The sequence below is a fragment of the Marmota monax genome, unplaced genomic scaffold, assembly GCF_021218885.2.
Source record: "Marmota monax isolate L192 unplaced genomic scaffold, Marmota_monax_Labrador192_F-V1.1 WCK01_AAM20220418_F8-fsc00080, whole genome shotgun sequence".
NCBI classification, from domain to species: Eukaryota; Metazoa; Chordata; class Mammalia; order Rodentia; family Sciuridae; genus Marmota; species Marmota monax.
The window spans coordinates 561,934-580,731 of record NW_026694750.1 but is presented as its reverse complement, the minus strand read 5'-3'; the positions used below and the strand labels follow the sequence as shown (position 1 = coordinate 580,731).

The 18,798-nt window shown below is 53.7% G+C and overlaps 1 protein-coding gene across 2 annotated transcripts in view; it reads left to right on the top strand.

Moving 5' to 3' along the window:
- The window catches only part of Tnfrsf8 (TNF receptor superfamily member 8), a 62,261-nt gene that overhangs the window by 19,910 nt on the left and 23,553 nt on the right, over positions 1-18,798 (top strand). For both annotated transcript variants that reach the window (XM_058572653.1, XM_046424908.2), the window contains exons 3-7: positions 3,231-3,353; positions 9,635-9,784; positions 12,978-13,068; positions 13,443-13,612; positions 16,318-16,434. In XM_058572653.1, the coding sequence (XP_058428636.1) occupies positions 3,231-3,353; positions 9,635-9,784; positions 12,978-13,068; positions 13,443-13,612; positions 16,318-16,434 (651 nt within the window). The remainder of the gene's footprint in view (positions 1-3,230; positions 3,354-9,634; positions 9,785-12,977; positions 13,069-13,442; positions 13,613-16,317; positions 16,435-18,798) is intronic.

Below are 18,798 nucleotides of genomic sequence, written 5' to 3'. Positions count from 1 at the left end.
GTGGCGGTGGAGATGGAGGTGGAGGTGGAGATGGAGGTGGAGTTGGAGATGGAGATGGGGGTGGAGATGGAGGTGGAGGTAGAGATGGAGGTGGAGATGGGGGTGGAGATGGAGATGGAGGTGGAGGTGGAGGTGGAAATAGAGGTGGAGATGGGGATGGAGGTGGGGATGGGGGTGGGGATGGGGGTGGAGATGGAGGTGGAGATGGAGATGGGGGTGGGGGTGGGGATGGGGATGGAGATGGAGATGGAGGTAGAGATGGAGGTGGAGATGGAAGTGGAGGTGAGGGTGGGGATAAGGATGGAAAATGGGATGGAGATGGGATGAGGATGGCGATGGAGGTAGAGATGGGGATGGGGATGAAGAAGGGGATGAGGAAGGGGTGGCGGTGTAGAGGCTGCCTGGGAAGCATTTGTGCTTCTTGGCTGGTGTTGCTAGAACAGCGTGTCACCCACAAGTGGTTGAACAACAGCCACGTATTGTCTCAGAGTCCAGGAGGCTGAAGGCTGAAGGCTGCGTAGGAGTTTACTGGGAGAGCAGAACAGAGCCTGACTGGCTCCAAGGCCCAGGGGCAGAAGGAAGCGTGGCCTCCCCGGGAGACAGGAGGCCTGAAGTCCTGGAGCAAGGTGCTCACTGGGCCATGCTGCCTCTGAGGGCCCCAGGGGAGGACCTGGCTCCTCTCCTAGTACCTGGTGGCTTCTTGGCTGCGACAGGATCACCCCGCTCTTCTCACATGTTCTGCCTGTGCACATGTTTGTCTCTGTGTCCAAATTTCCCCTGCTCATGAGGACATCTGCCCACACAAATGACCTCATTTTAACTTGAAAAACTCAGTAAAGACCCTTTTTCCAAATAAGGTCCCATTCTGAGGTGCTGGGGTTTAGGAATCCAGCCCGTCTTTTAGGGGGACACAATTATACCCACAACGATATTAGGACATGAGGGTATTAGAGAAAAGATGCCCAGGGTGAACGCGAGAGTGTGTGGGGGTAAGCAGTGCACCCCAACACTGGGCCAGGAGTTTGGGGCCATAGAACGAGGCCCAGAATGCCAGGTCAGGAGTCCCTGTCAATGGGGTTGGCAGAACATGTGTTAACTGAGGATGACGTGCCAGGTCCTGTGATGGGGACTCGTGGGGGAGTGGAAATGGGAAGATCCACCTGGAGAAGCTGACAGGCTTGCCGGGAATTTAGATGCTAAGAATTAGTTCACAAGCTGGGTGTGGTGACACACGCCTGTAATCCCAGTGGCTCAGGAGGCTGAGGCAGGAGGATCCTGAGTTCAAAGCCAGCCTCAGCAACTTAGTGAGGCGCTGTCTCTAAGTAAAATAACAAAAAGGTCTAGAGATGTGTCTCAGTGGTTGAGTGTCCCTGGGCTCAATCCCTGGTATCCAAAAAAAAAAAAAAAAAAAAAAAAAAACAAGAACAAGAATTAGTTCACAGATGAATGCAAGAATTAGGTGGAGGAGGTGAGGCTGGTGGGTCTTTGAGGGTTAGTTCAGGGGTCTTGGGGCAGCCATGCTTCAGTGATGACGTGAAGGCTGGGCAGGAATTATGGCTGCAAGGCCCAGGGGCAGAAGGGAGCATGACCTCCCTGGGGGACAGGGAGATGCAGCTGTGGCTGAGACGAGAGAGGGAGGAGGATGTGGGGCAGAACCTCATCAGCCCTGGCTGGGGCCTGCGCCTCAAGAAGCCCTTGAAAGCTCTCAGCAAGGAGTGAAGGGGTCAGATTGACCTCTCAGAAAGACCCCTGGGGATCTACCGAGGTGTCTGAGCTGGAGATGACAGCCACCAGGCTAGTGGTATTGAGAGAGAGCCTTGTGTTATTCGAGAGCAGGGGCTCTTACCCTGGGGGTCCGTGGACTCCCAAGGGTTGTTTTTAGGGGGCAGGGCACCTGAATGGGCTCACTTATTTAAATTATCCTCTAACTAAAATTTCTTTCTGAATTCCTTCCATTATGAAATTGGGCAACAAAGCCCAGTGGTAATTGTAGCTTTTTTGGGCACAAATCACAGATATTCTTATATTTCAGTTGCTGCTAATATAATAAAGTATTAATTAGGCTCAACACTGCCTGGAACTTGGTAGTTATTATACCTTGTTCCACGAGAGCCACATGTTCTCTACCTCGTTGAGTGTGATGCTTTGATAACCCTATCAATACAGTTGGGTCCCTTTGAAATCCTGTTTTTGGTTTATGCATTTATGATTCTGTGCAGTGTCCACAGACTTCTTCAGAATGGCTAGAGTCACCAGAAATGAGGGGGAGCTCCTGATCTAGATAATTTTCATTGTTGTAACTAAGAAGCCTAATTCTAGTTAGGGCCAAAGAAGACATAGAGAAATAATGGGCTCGATAAGGAGAAGTCACAGGGTGCCCTACATTCAGGAGTCCCAGCATCTGCTGTCCCCTGAGTAGCCACAGGCAGGTCCAGCCCATGTTCATGCCTGTGCTGCAGTGGCCATGATCTGGTATCTATCTCTGGGCTTAAATGCCCCCCTCAGTCAGGAGTCCAGTAGTGTGGGAGGGTCTCTTTCCAAATGGCCTTTGGAGAACTCTCAGAGATGGGGCTCCTGGACGGGCAGGCCTGAGTCATGTGCTCCTGTGGAACCAATCACAGGGGGCGAGCACGAAGGAGTACTCTGGTTGGTCTGTTTGGGTCATGTGCCTTCCTGGGCCGATGATATTGGCTGGAAGGATGAAGTAAACCCCTGGGGCTGCCCATCCAGAAGGCGCTATTGGAGCCATGCTGGCTGTGGGTGGGGTGCAGTGGGGGGCAGGACAGATTCCTCCTGGCATCCCTGCTGTCAGGGTCAGTGCATAGACAGTGGGAGGCAGGGGTGGTTGGGTGATCATCTGCATCTCTGTCACCCTGGGTTGGGATCTTCAGGCTCTCCACCCCCGATGGCTCCTCCTTCCTGCGGAGAACAGACCCCCCAATGAAGACGGTGACAGCCAATTCCAGACAGGCTCCCTGGCTGCCAGGGAGCCGGAGCATTCACGCGGGTTCACCTTCTGTGCCTTTAATCCTTGCAGCAGCCCTTCCCCTCACCTGTGTGGCTTTCCTGCCTGCCAGGTGACCTTAGGCAAGCTCAGTGCCTGTCTTTGGCACTAGTTGTACCGATAGGTTTGGGGGTTGTAGTGGAGCTGGGCGTGGTGACGAGACGTCCGGAGGTCGAAGCCTTTGCCACAGTGGCCTGGCCTGAGGCTTCTCTGCTTTTCTCCCCAGGGCAGTCCCCAGAGAAGACGCAGCCATGCCCGCAGGGTCCCTCTGACTGCGGGAAGCAGTGTGAGCCCGACTACTACCTGAGTGCGTCTGGCCGCTGCACGGCCTGTGTGAGCTGCTTGGGAGGTAAGGACCTGGCTCGCTTCTAGGGCCCCCAGGAGCCTCTGGGAGGCGGGAGCACCGGGATTTGGTGGGAGAACTCGGGTCGCCACCTTGCGCCTCAGTTTACCTCTGCATTTGTGAATTGGCTTCAGCAAAGATCCTTTGTCCCCGTGCTTTGCAGAGAGACTTCACGTGTCCCCTGAGGGGGGGATTCACCTTGGCAGAGTTTAGTCTTCAGAGTGCCCCAGGGAGGGCCCTTTTCTTATTCCTGCTTTGTGGTGAGGGGCCAAGGATTCTCGGGTGAAGAGCTTTTCCAAAGTTGCAAAACACCCGGAAGATGGCAGAGCTGGGGGCTGAGCTGATGTTCTTTTTTTCCAATAAGCACTTCTTATGGTTAGAAAATGTGGTCTGGGGTTTGTTTGTTTTTGTGTCAGTTTTTCTGGAAGACAGAATTGGGGAATTTTTTAAGATTTTGTGACCTAATAAATAATCACATTTAAATAAAAGTGTTCAGTGTGTGTATGTGTGTGTGGGTTTCTTTCCTTCCTTCCTTCCTTCCTTCCTTCCTTCCTTCCTTCTTTCTTTCTCTGGGAATTGAACCCAGGGTTGCTTAACCACTGAGCCACATCCCTAGGCCCTTTTTGTATTTTATTTAGAGATAGAGTCTCACTGAGTTGCTTAGGGCCTCACTAAGTTGGTGAGGCTGGCTTTGAACTCAGGATCCTCCTGCCTCAGCCTCCTGAGCCACTGGGATTACGGGTGGGCACCACTGTGCCCAGTTTGTTTTTTTTTAAATGTGTATATTGCTTGTTAAATTGCTTGTTCTCTATATATCATTAGATCAAGCTTATTCATTGTTATTTAAATAGTATGTACTTTTTTAAAAAAATTTTTTTTATAGTTGTAGATGGAAAGAATGCCTTTATTTTATTTGTTAATTTTATGTGGTGCTGAGGATCAAACCCAGGGCCTCACACATGCTAGGCAAGTGCTTTGCCATTGAGCCCCAGCCCCAGCCCAAATAATATGTATTCTCATTCTCTTTTCCACCGTTGCTTGTTGATTTCTGAGATATGTTAAAACCTCCCCCCTCCCCCATGCTCAACATCCATTAGGTCTTCTGGTTTGTCTCATATATGTGAAAGCTGTTATTAGGCACATAAATGTTCATGAACATTGTTTTCTGGTGAGTTGGATCCTTTGTCCATATAAAATATACCTCTTTGTTCCCTTAATTCCACTACTGTATGATATTAATATTGCCGTTCCTTCTTTCTTCACATACATTAACATATATCTTTATTTTTTTTCTTCATTGCTGGGGATTGAACCCAGGGGCACCTTACCACTAACCTATACCTTCAGTCCTTTTTATTTATTTTTTTGAGATATGGTCTTGCTAAGTTGCCGAGGCTGGCCTTGAATTTGTAATCCTCCTGCCTCAGCCTCCTGCATTGCTGGGTTTGCAGATATGTGCCACCGCGCCTGGCGATCTTTATATTTTTAAATGTAATGACCGCAGTGTAGGAAGTGAAAGTTATATATGTTTGTTTTAAGACATTCACATACTCCAGAAGAGCATGCTGTCTTCCCCAGTCCTCCGTCATCATTGTGTCATCATTGGATGCTTGATACCTCTCTGTCCCCCTCCTGAGAGAGGAAGATGGGTAGCTAGGGGCCAGATAGACTAGACACAGAGAGAGAAGGCCTTTTAAGAGAGGCAGCGTATTATTCATGACATTAAAATCATTACATTCAATTTAGTTGAATGTATCAGAGGAAGAAGAAACTAAAATATAACTAAGGAAGTGACAGATCTTAGATAAACTAAGTATTTTTATTAAAAGAGATAGTATCTCCTTAAAAAAAATTCTTTAAAGTTAAGAGGGCCAGGGGTGTGGCTCAGTGGCAAGAGTGCCCACCCAGCACGGGCAAGGCCAAGGTCTGATCCCCAGCACCAGGAAAAAAAATTAAGAAAAGAGGTTATGATTCTTGCTTGATGAGAGGTTAAGAATCTTTTAAGGCAGCACTGTCTCCTGTGGTAAAGTCACAATCCTCTTATTTTGGTTTTTTTGGACAACATGGTGTGGATCTGCTGCGGGCCCAAGTGGCTGCGGGGTCCTAGCTGCTAGGTGTCACAGTCTTGCAGCAAGAGTTTCCAGTGAGTCACACAGAGTGACAAGCAGGAGTTCAGGACAGACTGAACGGGTCACCCCAGGGCAGTGGCTCGGGGACCTGCAGAGTCCTGATGTTTCCCAGGAGGCTTTGCTCCCTTTGACCTGATAAGGTGGCCCCTGGGCCTAGGAAGGGGTTGAAATTTCATCTTTTGTCGTAATGCACCCCTTTGCCCCTTCCGCTCCTTTCTAGAGCTTTGGGGATGGAACTTTTGAAACAGTGATTTTCCCCATCTTCCCCCAGCTGCTCCCTGCCCACCTGATCGTGGGTGGAGCTGGGGCCTGGTGGCTGAGCTTCCTTCCTCCTCCTCCGGCACAGCAGGGATTAGGGCTGCTAATTATCTCCAGCCCCGTGACCTGTGGACTCTGATTCATCCCTACTGCCCTGTCCTGCCCACCTGGTCATGGCTGGCCAACCTAGCTAACGATTGACTCTGCTGGGGACTGAGCAGTACTTTGGAAACTGGGAGCCGGGGCCCAGGATGGGAAGCGTGGTTCAGCCAGAGATGGGTCTCTTCCTTGCTGGGGGATAGGGATCTGCTTGGCCTCTGTCAGCGTCCCGGTCAGAGCTCCTGCTGCCTAGACAGCAGCACACCCCACTTCTGTGGCATCTACCACTCCCAGAGCTTGGGCTGCTTCCGGAAGTTGGCGAATCCAGGGGTCTTTCCTGCCTCTGGCCGGGCTGGTGCTGCCTCCCCGCTGCTTCTTGGGGTCTTTCCTGGGAGACTGCTGCCCTCAGTCTGGTTTCTGAGAATTCTCCGGGTTTTCTTCCCTCCCCGTCACGGCTTCCAGGGCGTAGGGAACCTGAGCAGTGGTGCGGCGTCCCCTGAGTTGGTTTCGTGGACCTGTTCCAGAGGGGCCTTCTCATTTCTGCCCATGTGCTGTGGTCAGAATGTAGTCCCATGAGCCCTGACCCCCGACCAGCGACCAGGAAGGCTGGGAAGGGCAGTCTTCTCCGGCCGGTGCACCCCAGCATCGTGTTCTGAAGTTCATTTTTTGTCTCGGGATATTGATCCTGCTGCATCCAGAAGCTCGTTCCTTTTCCCCTTTTCTGCTTCCTGGGGTCTACTTTCTCTGAGTTTAGGGCTCCTCTTCCTGGTGCTGGTTTCTCCTGATGTTTGGTGACTTCTCGTCCCTGTGCACATGCCATGGATGATGCTGGGGTCAGAATGGGGCTTCTGAGGCCCTCCCCGGGGGGCTGGGAGTGACCCGTGGGCTCCCAGACGCTCTTCCAGGGGAGACGCTTGGCCTGCAGCTCGGCGGTGCTCGAGGTTGAGCAGGGTGGGGAGCCTGGTGACGGGTGCTGCTTCTGCTCCCCGTCGATTCCCTGTTCCTAGGGACCCTGGGGACTGGAGCCCCAGAGCCTCTCCCGCCTTCCAGGTGCCACCCTTCTGTGTATATTTGGCCATGGGCTCCTTCTACCTAATCCCATCTACATATTTCAGAGTGGCCTTGTCCCTTCTGGTCTTCCAAGGCCACCCCTTGTGCTCCAGACACATTAAGCATTAATTAATGAATCTGACCAGTGACATATTTTATATATATATATATATATATATATATATATATATATTTATTTATTTATTTATTTATTTATTTGAGTTGTAGTTGGACACAGTACCTTAATTTTTTAAGTAGATTTTTTATGTGGTGCTGAGGATCGAACCCAGCGCCTTGCATGTGCTAGGTGAGCGCTCTACTGCTGAGCCACCACCCCAGCCCCACTGACATGTTTTTATTGAGGTAAAATTCCTATAACATGAAAAGAATCTCACCATTTTATAGTACACAGTTTGGTGGTTTCTAGAATATTCACAATGTGCAACTTACCGCCACTGTCTAATCCCAGAACGTTTTCATCTCCTCCAAAAGACACCCTCACCTCCCACTTCTCCTCTCCTCCCAGCCCCCTGGAGACCCCTAGTCTGCTTTCCATCTCCATGGATTTGCCCCACTTTGGACATTTCATATCAGTGGAGTCAGGCCGTACGTGGGTTTAGTGGCTGCTCTCTTTCACGTAACAGTGATCTCAACGTTTATCCACACTGGAGCCGGGGTCAGAACTTCATTTCTTTTTATGGCTGAATATAGCACTATGTCTGCAGCTTGACTGACCTCGGCCATCTTGAACCATAAGACCACAGGGCCCCCGAGTGACCCTGGCCAGAGTCTCCCAGCATGCTGTGGGTGAACAAAGCCGTTGGAGCAGTAGGTGGAGCTTGACAACAGGACCCACTGTCAGCTCCAGGAATGTGCTGATGGCCTTGACATTACCTTGAAATAAACCAGAACATTCCGGCATGGATAAAGTCCCTTTGGTCCTGATCACCAACTGCAAGAACCCCTCCCTCTGGCCCAAGTCAGGGGGATTCACCAGTCTTGCCACCGCCCTTGACCACGCTTCTCTCAGGGCCCCTGTAGGTGCGCTCTGCAGCCCTGGGGCTGTCTTCAGCCTGACAGCAACTTGCAGTTGGTTCTTTTGCTCGGGGTTTTCCGAGCACAGCATGGTCACTGCATTGTCTTTATCATCCATCAGTCAGTGGACCCTTGGGTCTATACTTTCCAGCCGTTGCCAATAATGCTCCTGTGAACCCTCGTGCCTGTGCCTTTCTGTGGACACAGGTTCTCAGTTCTCTCGGGCATTCACCTAGGTGTGGCACGGACACCACTTGGTGACCGTGTGTGTACCTTTCTCAGGAAGGGCCAGTGGACTTGCCTTCCTTCCAGAAGGGTCTGAGGATGGCAGCCTCCCTACCTTCCTGTCAGTCTTCTTTCCAGCACGTGACAGAATACCGGGGACTCTCAACTTGACAGAAGGCTTACCTTGGCCGGGGTTTCAGTCCATGGTCACTAGGCCTGTTTTGTGGGCCTTTGGTGGCCCAGTACATTATAGTGGCAGAGCCTGGCAGAGGCCTGTTCACCTCTTGGTGGCCTGGGAAGCAAAGAGGGAGAGACAGAAAGGGGTGGGAGGTCCCAGTATCCCCTCAAGGGTGCACCCCCACCAGCCTCACTTCTTTTACCAGGCCACACCTCCTGAGGGTTCTGCCACCTCTCAGTAGTGTCACTGGCTGGGATGCAAGCCTTCAACACATGAACCTTTGAGGGACTATAGCCGGGCATGGTGGCACACGCCTGTAATCCCAGCAATTTGAGATTGAGGCAGTAAGATTGCAAGTTCAAGGCCAGCTTCAGCAACTTAGCAAGACCCTGTCTCGATAAAAAATAAAAGGGCTGGGGATGCAGCTCAGTGGCTAAGTGCCCCAGGGTGCGATCCTCCCCCACCACAAAGCCAAACTGCAGCTCTTGGCAACACTTGCTCTTTCTTTTTTCTGTAGGCACCCCAGTGGGGCTTGTGATGTGGAGCCTTTTCTTCATGCACTCATTGGTCATCAATATGCCTTTGCAGACATGTTGACTCAAATCCTTTGTCCACTAAAAAAATTGGCAGACGTTATTTTAGAGCAGTTGGAATGGACAGAAAAATTGAACAGGAAATACCATCCCAGGTGCCCTCCCTCTACCGGCCACCAGTCCCCCTGCCGTTGACATTTTGCATCAGCGTGGTATGTCCGTTGTCACCGAGGAGCCACTGTTGATACATTACTATTAACAACAGGCCACACTTCACATTAAGGACTCACTCCCGGGGTTGTACAGTCTGTGGCTTTTGACAAATGGATAATGACGTGTGTCCACTGTCACAGTGTCCTGCGGACTAGCCTCGCACCATCACCCTCCATCCTCCCTACCCCTGGCAACTACAGATTGCTTTCCTGTCTGTGTAATCGAGCCTCCTCTGTTCTGGACCGTCCCCTGGGTCGGGGCGTTTTCTGCCTGGGTCTCGCACGTCTTTCACCCAGCAGTACTGTCCAAGGCCCCCCATGTCTTCTTTGCTTGTTTCTAAATTGGGGCTTTGACTGATTGATTTCTCTGACCCACCTTGGTGGTGGCTGGGGACTGGGCCCGGGAGGCGGAGGCTGCGGGTGCCCCTGCCTGCCCTTTGTCCTCATGTCAGGAATTCTCTGGAAAGAAGGGAGGCCGTGCGTGCCGAGCTGTTCCTGGAAATCCCCTGACCCCGGCCCCCTCCCCCTCCCCCTGCGTGACCCCGCCTGTCCGTCCGTCCGTCTGCAGACCTCGTGGAGAAGGCGCCTTGCTCCGGAAACTCCCCCCGCGTCTGCCAGTGCCGGCCGGGCACGTTCTGCTCCACGTCAGCCAAGAACTCCTGTGCCCGCTGCTCACCGCACACCGTCTGCCCAGCGGGCCAGGTCGTCCAGTCTCCAGGTGAGTGTCCCCACTGCTTCCACCACTGCACCCCTCCTGCCACCCGACCCCCAAGTGACTTCCGACACCCCACTTCCTCAAGCCCTGGGCCAGGTCACTCTCCTTTCACAATGTCGTGAGGTCCTTGGCACTCAGGGCCTTCTGCTGCCCTGGGCTTATGTCCCAGGCTCAGAGGGACCCTGGTGGCCAAGGCACAGGCCGGACTGGAGGAGGGAGCTCTCTCACCCTCTCCCCCCAACACCCAAGAGGGAAACCTCAATCTCTGTCCTGGGAGTTTTGTAAAAGATCGAGCTGGTTTTCTTGTTTCAGAATCGGGGCGTTGGAGTTAGAGGTGCCAGGACAGGTGCCAGGAGAAACAGGCCGAGAATCTTGGCTTTCTGTTTGAACTTGCTGTGTGACCTCCGGCAAGGTCCTTATCCTCTCTGTGCTTTTCTGACACTACAAAGGTGTGTCATAGCTAGAGAAGGGGCGAGAGCCGCAGGTCCTGTCTGGATGGCAGGAAGAAAGCCCTTCAGAAGGGAGGCGTGGGGACTGGGTGGCTTTGGACACACCTCATGCACACGTCTTCCGCCATGCCGTGGCGAGGACACCGTCCTTGGGTAGGAGGCTGCTTGACGTTTTCTGCGCCTGCTGGTGTTTCCGGGTTGCCAGCTCCACCAGCTGCCTCTTGGATTTCTGAGGCATCCACCAGACTCCAGGGCCTGACCCGGTGTCACTCCTGGGGTCCCCGTCTGAGCCCATCCGCCTTCTCTTCCCACCTGTCGGTCCCCTTGTGTCCGTGTTGTACGTGGCGCCCGGGCTTTTAGCTGTTCCTGGTGGAGAAGGTGGGAAGCATGTCCACCCATCTTCCCAGCCTCAGGACACGACCCTCAAGCAGCCTGGGGAGCTGTCTTGCTCTTGGGCTCCTCTTGGGCCCCTCCCGGCTGCGCCCTCTGTCAGGGACCTTCCCTGTCCCTTAGCTAATCCTCCACCTCGAGCTTTCCATCCAAACACCGCGTCCTCCAGGGCCCGTCCTTGACCTCTCCCCAGGCCATGCCCCTGTGCGATTGCTTAGAGCGCTGTGTCCACTTTCAAGGATGTCCATTTGTCCCCGTCTGGGTGCCTGTCTTGCTCCCTGGGCCGGACCCAGACCAAACACCAGGATGATCCAGGGGCGGGGAGGTCAGATGGGTGCTGGGTGGGTTCACATGTGACCAGATTCCCCCTGGGCCACAGGAGAGCCTCAGAAAGGGAACATGCAAAACCCTCCCCTGCAAGCTGGGCAGGGTGGCTCAGTGGAAAGCGCTCTGCTCTGGGCCACGGCTACCTGCAAAGCTTTGCTTGTGAGGCAGGTTCCCACCCCTCTCTGTGCCTCAGTCTCCTCATCTGCAAAATGAGGTGTAATTTGAAGTCCGTGGGGGCCTTAGAAACTCTCGTCTGTAAAATAGCCTGCAGTTCTTCTGAGCTCTGATCAGGCATGCGACAGCCTGAGGGCTGTCTGCGTGGTGTTCCAGCAACTGCCACACAGTGGCGCCAGAGACTGCTCTTAAAGGCCCTGGACCTCTGCTGCCCAATGTGGTACCACTGGCCCTGGGTGGCCCCTGAGCACTTAAAGTGTGGCTGGTCTGCATTGAGAGGTACTGGGAGTATATAATATGCACTGGGTTTTAAATACTTAGAATGAAAAACAGAATATAAAACGTCTCAATTATTTTTACATTGATTGCCTGCTGACAGTATTTTAGATATATTGCTTTAAATAAATCATATTATTAAAATTAATTTCATTTTACCTTTTAAAATATTCTCCCAGGAGTCAGGCACAGTGGCACACACCTGTAATCCCAGCGGCTCTGGAGGCTGAGACAGGAGAATATCGAGTTCAAAGCCAGCCTCAGCAATGGCAAGGCGCTAAGCAACTCAGTGAGATCCTGTCTCTAAATAAAATACAAATTAGGGCTGGGGTGTGGCTCAGTGGTCAAGTGCCCCTGAGTTCAATCCCTGGTACCAAAAACAAAAACAAGAAACAAAAAAAGAAAGAAAAGAAAAGAAAATGTTTCTCCTGGAAAATTTAAATTGGCACATGGGATTCACGTCCTATTTCTGTCGGACAGTCTTACTTCACAGGTGCCTGACCCTGGCTGCCAGACCCTGACTGACGTCTGGAGTCCCCTGTGGAACTCTCCTAGAGGGCAGCTCTCGGGACCACTAGGAGAGTAAAATGGAAAGGAAGTTCTCTTTCCGGTTCTGCTCGTAGCTAAACCACCTGCTAAGAGCTTCCAGGGATTGTCTCTCCTGAAATGTCCAGTTTCTGTTAGGGTGGCCGTGACAGCCCCATTCTACAGATGGAGGAGTCAGGCCCCGAGGTGGTGGGGAAGTGGCCCAAGAACACAGAGCAGGGAACAGCCAAACCAGAAGTCAGCATTGCCTGCTCCCCCCCACCTCCAGAGCCACAGATGGAGGTCACCTGCTCAGTGAGGGGGCAGGAGTCCAGACGGGGAGAGGCAGATGCCGTTTGTTGAGAATTTACAGTATGTCATGCCCAGTGACCGGCCCATTATTTATACTCCGTTTATCCAGACACTTGTGGGGTGAAGAGTGTGTTGTTATGATCAGTTGAAAGCCTGGCACAGCTTGGCAGAGGGCAAGTTTGGGGCACTCGGTGGGTTGTTTCCCTCTCCACTGCTTCCCCCACAGTGTCCTCCAGGACTCTCTGGGTCGCAAGTAACAACATCTCCAGGGTGGGGGCAGGTGTCACTGAAAGCTCTGGGGATAGATTTGGGGAGCTTCAGGTCTAGCTGGACCCAAGTGCCCCGTCTTCCCGTCTCTCATTTCTGTCCCTTTCTGGCCTGGTCCGTCTGGGGACGCTCATCAGCAGCTCTACGCTCGCTTCCTGTCCGGCCGCGGCAGGGAGATAGCTGCTGCTTTCTGCCTTTTCAATGACCAGAAATAAAACCTTGAACCTGTCTGAGGGCGTGGCCTGGGTCTGACCTCAGCAGGGCCACCGAGGAGGGCCAGGGAGGGCTGCCCACGAAGGCTGGCACTGGGCGACGTGATCCCGGGAGACCCTGGCTGCCTACTCCAGGGGCAGTGGATGCAGGAAGGTGTCCTCCAAGGCCATCTGTGCCTTGGGCTTGGCGAGGTGAGAGGTCTATTCCTAGACACTTTGGGCTCCTCAGTGCCTGTTCTGAAGCTCTTGCTGTCCCTTCCTCAGGCACAGCAGAGAAGGACACTAAGTGTGGGCCACCTTCCCCAGGGACCAGCCCTGACTGCACCAGCCCAGAGGACTGCGAGACCCCCGCCAGGTGACTAGTGGCCTTCTCCCCTCCAGTTCCCCTCCATGTGACCTTTAGGTGGGGCTGACCCACCCCGAGGGGTGCCTGGGGGAGCCGGGCTGGGGCACAGGGGGTTCAGCCCAGGGGCTCAGGACTCTGGGTGCCTCTGTCAAGGGCATGGATCAAGTCACGTGAGGCCCCACAGCGCGTCCAGCCCTGCCCCCCCCCCCACGGGGACCCAGAAAGCCGAGGTGGCACAGCTCTTGCCCCAGGAGCTCTGGCAGGCCTGCTGGGACTGAGCCAGGGTCTGGGGACCCCTTCTCTATGGGCGCGGTTACCCCCGAGCACAGACCTCCCCTGCCCCACGGGCGAGTCATCTGACCCACCTTGGGCTTCTTCCCCAGGGACGCCACTCCCCAGGCTGAGCCCATCCTGATGACCCCAGCCACCACCGATGCCAGGACCACGCTTCAAAGAGGGGTCACCCCCCACCCCCTGGAAGATGCTTCTCCACTGACCGGGGCTTCCAGACCTCCCTCCTCTGCGGGCAAGCCCGGTCCACACCCAGGTCCAGGTAATTTCTCCAGGAACCCGAGGGCTGTCCCCAGGGCAATGCCTGGACCACCTGTGTGTGGCGGTCAGGGCGGGTGGGCACTGAGCTGCGGCCTTTCTCAGTGGGGACAACAAGGATGTCAGGGCAGAGGCCCTGGAAGGGCTCACGCACCTGCAGCATTTCTAAGGCCCTGGTGGGCTCACGCACCTGCAGCATTTCTAAGGCCCTGGTGGGCTCACGCACCTGCAGCATTTCTAAGGCCCTGGAAGGGCTCACGCACCTGCAGCATTTCTAAGGCCCTGGTGGGCTGGGCCTGGGGCGGGTACAGGGGACACTGGCCCGTCCTCCTGCCAGAGTGCTGAGGACAGAGTAGGCAGCCCCTGCTGCGTCCGCTCGATGCCCCCCTGGCTCCTGGGACGAAGGGTCTGGCCCCCAGTCCACACCTCTTTATTGCTGAGCAGCCTCTGCCACACAGGTGGGGCCTGGGTGGGGCCTGCGGGCAGTCAGCCCCGGGCCCGGATGCCAGACGACAGAGCGAACCTCTGTGGGAATGGAGTGTTTTTATTTCTCTTGGATTTTTAAAATAACTATTTGATTTCATTTATTTATTTGATGTGGTGCTCAGGGTGGAGCCCAGCGCCTCGCACATGGCAGGCAGGCACTCTGCCCCTGAGCTACGGCCCCAGGGTTTCTCCTAACTCTGGACCTGAGCCCTGTGTCTCCTGCTTGTGTGCAGAACGCCCTCTCCCCCTGCCCCCTGGCCGCCTGCCGCCTGTGCACAGATGCTCTGTTTGTTTATTTAGGTACTGAGGGTTGAACCCAGAGGCACTTTACCTCTGGCTACATCTCCAGTCCTTTTTAGTTTTTCTTTAGATACAGGGTCTCACTAAGTTGCTTAGGACTCTGCTAAGTTGCCAAGGCTGGCCTCGAACTTGCAATCCTCCTGCCTCTGCCTCCTGAGTCTCGGGGATCACAGGCGGACCCACCGGGCCTGGAACATGTTCTCATTTTCACTTCCAGATTGACCCGTCTTCCTCTGTGATTGGGGCTTTCTGCGTTCTGTTTTGGAAGTCTTTTTCTCCACCAGAGCCTCAAAACTAGCCTCCGTTTATTTTCTAGGATCGTTCACATTTAGATCTGCTGTCCACGTTGGAGTCTAAGCAGAGGTCATTGAACACCACAATGTGTTTCTCTCCCCGGTTTTTTTGTACCTTCTTTGCTGTAAATCAAGGACCCCTATATTGATGGAATGGATTCTGGATTCGGTTCTGTGTGAATGCCATTCTGTCTTTTGGGGGTGTGCTGGGGTTGAACCCAGGGCCTCGTGCATGCTAGGCAAGTGTCCCTGAGCCCCAGCCCCACCCACCTACTGTCAGGATTATTATAATGGGTGGTCAAGCAACACCTCCAACTCTGTCCTTCACAGTATATTAGATACTCTTAGTAACTTGTTTTTAAAATAAATTTTAGAATCAGCTTTCAAACCCTGCAGGTATCCTTTGGGGATCCTAACTGGGGTTGCACCGAGCCCGTAGCTCGTTTTGAAGGAAACCCAGTCCTGACCACGTGGAGCCTTCCAGGCACGTGCTGAGCGCAGACCTGCGTTGCTTTAGGCCTACTTTAAACACTCTGCCCGCAGCCACAGGACTCCCTCCGAGAGGTGGGACCGGCTCACGGGGACTTTTGTGGTTTTCTGGGTAGCGAGGCTTACATCTTTTTGTCAGATTTCTAGGTATTTAATCTTTCTGACGATGACATGAATGATATCTTTGTCAGTACTTCTGTTTCTGATTCTTTGTTGTCAGTATTATTTTGAGTCATGTGAAATTGCCCATATCTGACCATCTTTAACCTGAAAAACCATTAATTTCATATGGTCCGAACTCTTATGTGGGAAACTCAACTGATTTTTGATATTGTGACTCTTAGCTTTCAAAACACCTGAGATAACCAGCTTAATAAGGGAGAGGGTTTACTCGGCCCGTGGCCTTCGGGTCTGTGGCGAGGCAGCACATCAAGGCCGGAGCACGCGGTGGAGGAAGCTGCCCCCCTCGAGGCAGTGAGAACAGGAAGGGGAGGGCCAGGCCCCAGGGTCCCCTTCAAGGGCACACATACAGTGACCTCATTTCCTTCTACTAGGCCTCCTAAAAGTTCTAACGTCTCCCAATAATGCCAGGCCTGGGGACCAAGCCTTCAGTGCAGGAGCCTTTGGGGACTTTGAAGGCTTGAAGTATAGCAGAGGTCACCAGCACCTGGTGAGCCTCACTGGTTGCTGTCACCAGCGCACCTGCAGGGTGTCCCGGCTGTGAGCCTGTCTGCACCCCTCTAGGAAGAGCAGCTCCTTTATCTCTTCCTCGCCTCGGGCTCCCCACCCCCACCCCCCTCTGACTGAAGTCTGACAGCGGGGACCTCCTCACCTGGATTCTCACAGGAAAAGCTGCTCCCAATGCCCAGGGCAGGGAGTGACCTGGCTGTGGTCCTGGGGAGGGGCTGGCCGAGTGGCCACAGTGGATCCGAGAAGGAGGCAGGGGCCAGTGGATGCTTTTCTCCTGTGTGTCCTCAGGCTCATTCCCTCCCTCTCTGGGCCTCAGGGCTCCCTCAGAGAAGTGGGACCTCCCCACTCCTGGGCTGTGGGAGCTGGCCACGGCAGTGGGAGGTTCCAAGGATGGGGAGGTGCGTCTTGGCCAAGGCAGCCTGGCCCCCAGCTTCTCTGCCTCCTTCCCTAGGACTGTCGCCATGGCAGCCGTGTCCCCAGGGGTCTGCCAACTGCGGGAAGCAGTGTGAGCCCGACTACTACCTGGACAGGACTGGCCGCTGCACGGCCTGTGTGAGCTGTTTGCGAGGTGAGGGTGCGGTCCTCCCTCGGGGCTCCTTCCAGGGATCGCGGGGGCTGGAGGGTGCGAATGATGTGGGTGGTCTTTGGTTTGGGCCGCTCAGCCCACGGGAGCCTCTGTTTCCCTGTCTGGTGTTCTGAACCCTCAACTTCCGGTGACCCCCACTCACACCTGTGGTTTGTGATGGTTGTGTTTCAAGGACTCCACCCACCCCGTCCCTCCTTCCAGGAAGCATTTACAAGTGACCTGCCTGTTCCAAATCTGCTCCAGACCTGTTCCAAACTTGTCTCATCAATTTTTTTTTTTTTTTTTTGGTACCAGGTATTGAACCCAGGGGCACTTGACCACTGAGCCACATCCCCAGCCCTTTTTTTGTATTTTATTTAGAGACAAGGTCTCACTGAGTTGCTTAGGGCCTCGCTAAGTTGCTGAGGCTGCCTTTGAACTAGCGATCCTCTTGCTTCAGCCTCCTCCCAAGCCGCTGGGATTGTAGGCAAATGTCACTGTGCCCAGCTGTCTCATCAATTCTTGTGACTACCCTACAGTGCAGAGATTGTGATTGTCCTCATTTTATACAGGAGGAAATAGACGCTTCCAGAGGTCCAGGGACTTCCAAAAGGCACAGGCCAGGCTTTGAGCCTAGGGGAGCATGCCCCCAGGTCCTGGGCTCTTGTCACTCTGTTCACAGCCCTGGGAGCAGCTTCCAGCAAGCGCGGCCACTGCTGATGAGATGTGTCTCTTCCTGTGACTGCTCACAGCAGGTGCCCTGCATTGTCCACAAGAGCCACACAGGGCAGGGGAGGCTGACCGGCTGCAGACTGCAGTATTATTAGTGGCCCTCACACACGGAGGCCACCAGGACTGTGTCATTGCATCTGTTTGTGGCCTCCTTCCTGCAGCAAGGAGGACCAGAGAGTTAGGACATTTGTTGTCATTGGGCATCTCTGCCCCCGTGGCTAAGACTGCAGAGCAAAACAAAGCCTTCACTGAACTTAGGTTTCTGTGGGTCGGAGTTCAGGCAGGGCACTGAGGGGACTTCTGGTCTCTGCTCCAGTGTCTGGGGTCTCAGATGGAAACCCTGGAGGCTGGAGGCTAGACTCTTCTGGAGGCTGTGGGTCCTTGTCACTGTGGGTTGGGGCCTCGGCCCTCTCCCTCAGCCTCGTATGACTTGCTCTGAGCTTCCTCACCGCCTGGTGGCTGGGTCCTGAAGGTGGACATCCCAAGAGAGACAAGTGAGAGCCACATCCCTTTTATGACCTTGCCTAAGAAGTCACCTGGTGCTATTTCTGCCATTTCTATCTGCTGAGCCAGTCCCAGATCTCGGGGGCAATGAAGGAAGGAAAGCAGTTCCACTTCTTGGTGGGGAAGCGGCAAGGCCCTGGGAGAGCAGACGGGCCCATTTTTGTAAAAACAAAGTCTGCTGCAGTCACCCTGTTAGACGGAGAGCAGAGACGGCTCTGCCGAGAATTCCTTCCGCCCTCTAAAGTGTGAGCTGTTCCATGGAACCTAAAAAACCACCAGAGCGCCTTGGTGGCCTCAGGCTGGTGACCGCGTCCATGTGGCCCTCCCAGTACAGCTTAGGATCCAGGAAGTTTTCTTTCTCCTTTTCTCTCCCTTTTTTTTCTGTTTAGTACTGGGTGAGCACCGTACCGCTGAGTTACACGCCCCGTGCTTAAGCAAGGTTCTTTTCCTTAGAGAGGCCCTAAGCAACTTAGAGACCCGTCTGCAAATAAAATATTAAAAAAGGGCTGAGAATGTTGCTCAGTGGTTAAGCGTCCCTGGGTTTAATCCCTGGTTAAAAAGAAAGAGAGAGAGAGAGAGAGAAAGAAGAAAGAAAGAAAGAGTCCCAAGCATAAATAAAAGCTGTATTTCACTTTTTCTTTTACAAAACCTCTAGTGTTTTATTTTTATTTTTTCATTGTTTTCTTTTGGGGTAAAAACCCCTTTTTATCATTAAAAATATTAAACGTATTCAGCAGTAGTAAGGCTCGGGAACAGCTCCGTCCTGTGACCCGGTCTGGGCCAAGCGCAGTTGGTCCATTCCCTAAGCCCACTCACCTGTCCCCAGATGCTTTTTAAAAACAGTTCTTTGGCGGCACAGTTCACTGCAGAGAGGCGCACACGTGTAAAGTCTGGCCTGATCGTCGACCCGGGCATGCAGGGGTACACGCAGCCCTCACCCCCAGAGCCCCCGCCAGCGCCCGTTGCCCCTCCACCCTGCAATCCCAGGCTGTCCCTCGCTCACCATCGCCTGAATGGTCTGCACCCGAGAAGTTCTCGGGGACAGAACCTGCAGCGTGCTCCTCTGTCCTCTGCCTTCCCTGACCTGGCGGCTCATTTGGAGCAGGCTGGGGTCCTCCCAACAGAATAGCC